General features: G+C 35.5%; 1 protein-coding gene across 5 annotated transcripts in view; it reads right to left on the bottom strand.

The window, feature by feature from the left end:
- Positions 1–663: 663 nt before the first annotated feature.
- LOC145328719 (uncharacterized) overlaps positions 664–6,000 on the bottom strand; it is a 152,061-nt gene continuing 146,724 nt past the window's right edge. For 3 of the 5 annotated variants that reach the window (XM_080172519.1, XM_080172521.1, XM_080172520.1), the window contains 4 exons: positions 4,924–5,018; positions 4,492–4,625; positions 2,864–2,982; positions 1,219–2,312 (listed from right to left, as the gene is read on the bottom strand). In XM_080172519.1, coding sequence (XP_080028645.1) covers positions 2,118–2,312; positions 2,864–2,982; positions 4,492–4,625; positions 4,924–5,018 — 543 coding nt within the window. In that variant the 3' untranslated portion in view covers positions 1,219–2,117. Of the gene's footprint in view, positions 1,167–1,218; positions 2,313–2,863; positions 2,983–4,491; positions 4,626–4,923; positions 5,019–6,000 lie in introns of those variants that run through there. The other 2 variants (XR_013882562.1, XR_013882563.1) reach the window with 2 other exon arrangements.

Below are 6,000 nucleotides of genomic sequence, written 5' to 3'. Positions count from 1 at the left end.
TGGTTATCTCCAACGAACTCCAAAAATAGTAATTTGTGATCGTATCATCCAGAAAGGGTAAATTTCTATATTCTTAAAAATTTAGCTTGTTCTATGTTGTATTAAAGAAGGGGGAGGGGGGCATTGGGCTGTTTATTACACTAGTTCCCAAAGTTTTATATTAAAGTTTTCTTATTCGCTGGCTCCTAAAGTTAGTGTTCAAACGTTTTAACCACTAACTGTTATCTACAGGAAAGGTAATTTTATGTATAATTTTTGGAGATGTGCATAAATTTATCGGCCATTGTCTTATCCCTTTGAATATCTTGTCTTGTCTACTATACAAATAAAGCTTTACCCAAACCCAAAAATTGAAATATAAAGTGATGACAACAAACTGAAGTAGCAAAGCACAACAAAAACTGGATAGACAAACAGACAAAGTGAGTTATAGAGCAGACGTTCAGTTTCATAAAAGAGAGGGGTAGAGAAAGAGAGAGGACATAGAAAATCACGAAACCTGCTCAGTAGAGAACCATCGTTTCAGCGATTAGTTAGATCTTTCATAACTTAAACGCACAGACAAATATTCCATTGCATTGCTTTAATGATCTCAGATTAATTGAAAATTTTCCTTGCGTAAATATAATATCAAAACCTTTGATTACAGAGAAAAAAAACCGGTTTATTACATAAAAATAATTTATATATTTTACAAAAATATAGGTTCATATTACAAAAAATTATGGTTATATAGTCAACGTTCACTTACAGCGTCAAAAGCGATACATATAATTAAAGAAAGATTTTTATTAAGATAATTAAAATAAACCTTTTATCAGGGCTCGGCAGCCCCGTGTAAGCCTCAGTGAAATCGTCATATTATTGCTTTAAAATTAAGCTGCATGTCTAAACCTGTTCCTAATCAAACAATCCATAATTCGGATTTATTTTTGCACATAAGCGGGTTTATGTTTGAGTCTTGTGCGCAGCTGCCGAGCCCTTCTTTAATTAGAAAATTGACATATAAATTTAAAAAGTTGAAGTAGGAATTATTCGCTTTTAATACTACATCAAGTCAAATGTTATAAAACATTATAAAAGCTGCTTTAAACACATTAATTTAATACAGTAAAAATAAACTTTAAAATGAGTCAAATATGTATATAGTTTAATTTAAAAGAAAACTAATAGATACAAGTCAAAATATATGATTAATTCCGTTATGGCTCCGAAAACGATTGATTTCCGCTGGTTCTGAGACGTATATTATTACGAACTACAAAGATTTTTAAACACAAATTAGAACATCCTGAATGACCTATTGATTTGTTAAAATATTTAAAACACAACAAAAAATAACCTTAATACTGTCAAAACTATATAAAAGCTTTGCCAGTATGGCTTCGAAACCGATTAATATCCGCTAGATTATAACCGGTTCTCAGTCATACAAAAAAAACATGTATAGCATCGTTTTACAAACAATTTTCCACGAATATTAACATAAAAATCATTAAAATTGTTAATCCAGGTTTAATTTAATAATTTTTCATTTTAATATCCGCGAAAAGCTGTCTAAAATAAGATGCGATAAATAACTATTAAAACAAGTCTAATAAATAAAATGAGTAATTTATCGCTAGATAAGTACGATAACTTGCAACAGCATTTAAAAAAACGTAGGGAGGAGACAATGGACGATCAATTAATGTATATTCCCAAGAAGAATTAACAAAATAACCCCTTCTTTAGTTTGATATTCTTGAACTTTGCTAGTCCAAACCAACAAATCAATGTTTAGTAGTACCCTAATTTATTTCAGTCTATGAAAGAAAGATTGTCTTTGTAAAAATTTTGGGTACTATTTTCATACAAAATCCAATGTCCCCCCCCCCCCTGAGTGTATTATATTAATATGGGCTAAATAAATAATATTAGTATATAATGCTCTTGCATACATTTAAGCGAAAAGAAGATTTTGTATTGAGTCAAACGCTTTGTTTATATCAAAGTGATTTTAAAAATTAAAATTAATATTTAATTAACATTTAGTCTAAAAATGTTAAGATTACTGCTGCTTTGTGACAAATCTTCATTTTTTATACATAAACATTATTTTCAAAACGGCCAATCCATCATTTAGCTTTACCCCCACGCCCCCTCTTACCCCCAGCTCCACCCCGCATAACCTTAGCTCCGCCCACCCCCCTGGTGGCGCCCCCTCGCCCCACTCCGGCTCCACCCTTACCCCTAGAGTTGAGACGGACCACGACCTCTGTCTGGTGGATGGACTGGTCCATCATGGATTCATCGAAGAGGCCAGAATTTCTCTGAAAATATAAATAATATATATATTACTTGGATGTTACACCAGATTTTCATATACTCTGATTGAGTGGTTCTCGCAGCTGGCTAAAATAACGATACCCCCGTTCCACCTACTTTACATCACCTTCTCCCCTCCTAGATAAACGAACTGACCAATATATGAAGTCCATGTTAACTAGATAAATTCCCCTGTCAATATATCCACGTTTATCCTAAATCCATTATTGTAATATTAAGAAGGGATAATTTATTCTTAAGGGATAAGACAACGGAGGATAAATTAATGTATTGTACATTTCCAATTATAATTACCAAACTTGCCCCTTCTGCAAATAAGAGTTTTTATGGAAAATTTTGTATACTGCTAGTTTGGTGGGGAGGGTTCATACAACCTTTAAAAGAAAATGCCAACCACATCAAAACCATCAATTAATCCCCCCCCCCTCCCCCCCCCCCCCATCGACTTCTGTTTATATCCTACACCCTTAGTGTGAACATTAGATATCAAATAAAGATCTTCTAGATATCTAAACAATAAATCTATTATACAGACCTGAGTTCTTTTGAGAAGAGATTTGATGGGCATCTTGTCCCTGGCAGTGGACGGAGTATTGAACCGACAGTTGTCGACAGTTGTGGCGCGCACCAGGTCATCATCGTTCCAACTTATACCTGCAACAGATAGAAATATAGATAATAATATGACCAATTCCAGTTTTGTATGCCCCGAGAGGCCGTAGGTCATGGCCAACTAACATGGAGTAGCTAGTAGAAAATTACAATTTTTGGGAGTTGCTCACTGATCAGAACCTTGCTGAAAATCGAGAAAATTTCATGTCTTTACCACATCGCGTTGAAATGGTAGAACCTGCTGTTAAGTCAAGCACATGATATAAACAGTAAGAGAAAACACTCGTTTCTAAGTGTTGGTTGCCTAAAGGTCAAAGGGGTGACTTCTAAACTAGAAGTTTGTTTATAAGCATAAAAGCTTTAGTTTAAGAAATCATCCCTATTGGTCAAATGGTTTCTGAGAAAATTAAGGTTAGGTTCATTTTTAGAGTTTTTTTTAGGCCGGAGGGCTAGGGGTTTGAGGCAGGGGGGTGACTTCTAAACTTGAAGTTCGTTTACAAGCATAAAAGCTTAAGTTCAAGAAATCATCCCTATTGGTCAAATTGTTTCTGAGAAAATGAAGGTTAGGTTCATTTTTAGGGTTTTTTGAGCCCCGGAGGGCTAAGGGTTGGAGACAGGGGGGTAGCTTCTAAACCATTAGTTAGTTTATAACCATAAAAGCTTAAGGTTAAGAAATCATTTCTATTTATCAAATGGTTACTGAGAAAAGTAAGGTTATGTTTATTTTTAAAGTTCTTTTGAGCCCCAGAGGGCTAGGGGTTGGCGGCAGTGGGGTGACTTCTTAACTAGAAGTTCGTTTATAAGCATAATAGCTTAAGTGTAAGAAATCATCCCTATTGGTCAAATGGTTTCTGAGAAAATTAAGGTTAGGTTCATTTTTAGGGGTTTTTAGAGCCCCGGAGGGCTAGGGGTTGGCGGTAGGGGGTTGACTACTAAACTTGAAGTTTGTTTATAAGCATAAAAGCTTAAGTTTAAGAAATCATCCCTATTAGTAAAATGGTTTCTGAGAAAATTTAGGTTAGGTTCATTTTTAGGGTTTTTTTGAGCCCTGGAGGGCTAGGGTTTGGCGGCAGGGGGTTGACTTCTAAACTTGAAGTTCGTTTACAAGCATAAAAGCTTAAGTTTAAGAAATCATCCCTATTGGTCAAATGGTTTCTGAGAAAATTAAGGTTAGGTTCATTTTTAGGGGGGTTTTGAGCCCCGGGGGCTGGGGAGTGGGGGTAGGGGGTTGACTTGGAAACCATAAGATGTTCATGCCCATAAAAGCTTAAGTCCAAAATATTTACACGGTTCATCAAAGGGTTCCCGAGAAAACCGCCCCCCCCTGCCTCAAAAAAGCTTCAGTTACGTCCCCCTTATTCGGAATAGATAAAAATTATTGGTTGACAATTTTTAACACTGCTAGCTCGAACTAACCAATCATTATCAAAGTCCACGTAATAAGCCAAGGGATGAGAGAAAGTGGTTAAAAACATTGGGTAACAGTATAATTTTTTACAGTCCAATTTCACTCCCTCCCTGGTTTTCAGTTTAAAAACAAACCGTTTATACCTGGAAGAGTTGTAGCAGCTGCTGCCGCCGCTGGCACCGGAATTTTACTGCTGCTGCTGGTGGTAGCTGCTACTGGGATTTTACCATCTGCAGCCGATGAATATTCTTCTACTATACTTTTAGGCACTCGAACCCTGCAAATACAGAATACATTCTTTACTAAGAACAAAAAAGTTATGGAAAAGAGGAACAATGGTTCCCAATAACACTTATGATAACACAACAAGTAGAAATGAATGAATTGAATAGTAATTTATCGATTCGTATTATTGACAGCTTTATGCGGATATCAAAATGGAATATTATAGGATTAAAACCTGTTTTGTTAGCTCCGAGGGGCCTAAGGCCCACATAACAAAACTTATCATTCTTATTTTTATTTTTCAGCGGATATTAATCGGTTTATACGCCCCACTGGAATGTAATTGTTACCTGTCGACATGTCTTGTGATCTTGACCAGGGTCTGTTCCTGCCCCAAGGCCTGGTGCAGGTTGAAGTCCTTCTGAGTGTGGTCATACTCAACATCCTCAATAAGCAGAATATTAATATTTTGATGAAGGGGGTCATTTTTCAACGTATTTTCCGTAAAGTTATTTGTAAACATCTAGTAAAATGCTCTTATTGTCAATCTGTTTTTAATTATAACCATTTCAAATATTTACATTTTCTCATAATTAAGAACGGTTTGGCTTCATAAGCGCATTCGAAAAAATGGTTCCACACAAGAAAATACACAAATTTTTAACCCTTTTAGGTTTTTTTTCTAATCCTTTTAAATAAAAAGCTCCTAGATACTAGGGGCGAAATCCCTAGCAAATACGAAGTATATCATTATTTATTTTTTTCTGTAATTTCTATTAAACAATTCAACAATCATAAAAGCGAGGCTAGAATTAGAAGGAAGGACAAACGGACAATAACTCTTGTAGATTGTCACAACTTAAAAAGCAGAATATCAATTTTGAAGTCTAAACTAAATCTTAGATAAATTTGTTGCAAAATTGAAAATGCAGGATACTGTTTATGAACAACATCATCATCAGACGCATCTCTCTTTTTGACTGTGAAGGCCAGAGAATACGGACACCTTGTTCCTCCATGAATTCCTGCTGTCTTTGGCAAGTTTCTCAGCTTCTCCCCATGTTAATTCCAAATTAAAGAGGTCCTTTTCAGTGCTCCGCCTCCAGGTCATTTTTGGTTGTCCCCGATTACGTTTACCAGTGGTGGGGTTCCATTTTAAGCACTTTTTTGGAAACCTATTTTGTTCCATTCTGAGCACATGTCCTAGCCACCTTAGTCTTTTATATTTCACTTCTGCTTCAATACTATTGCACTTGGTCTTAGCATACAGCTCAAGGTTTGATATTTTGTTTGGCCAGAATATTTTGCAAATTCTTCTTAGGCAGCTATTGTGAAATGCATTAAGTTGATTTGTTTCAGTTTTCACAGTTCTCCAGCATTCCGCTCCATAGAGAAGAACTGATTTCACATTACTGTTGTAAAGTCTG

Source organism: Acartia tonsa, chromosome 9, assembly GCF_053477335.1.
Source record: "Acartia tonsa isolate MP-2025a chromosome 9, ASM5347733v1, whole genome shotgun sequence".
In the NCBI taxonomy this organism is placed as follows: domain Eukaryota; kingdom Metazoa; phylum Arthropoda; class Copepoda; order Calanoida; family Acartiidae; genus Acartia; species Acartia tonsa.
This window is presented reverse-complemented; position numbering and strand designations above follow the sequence as displayed.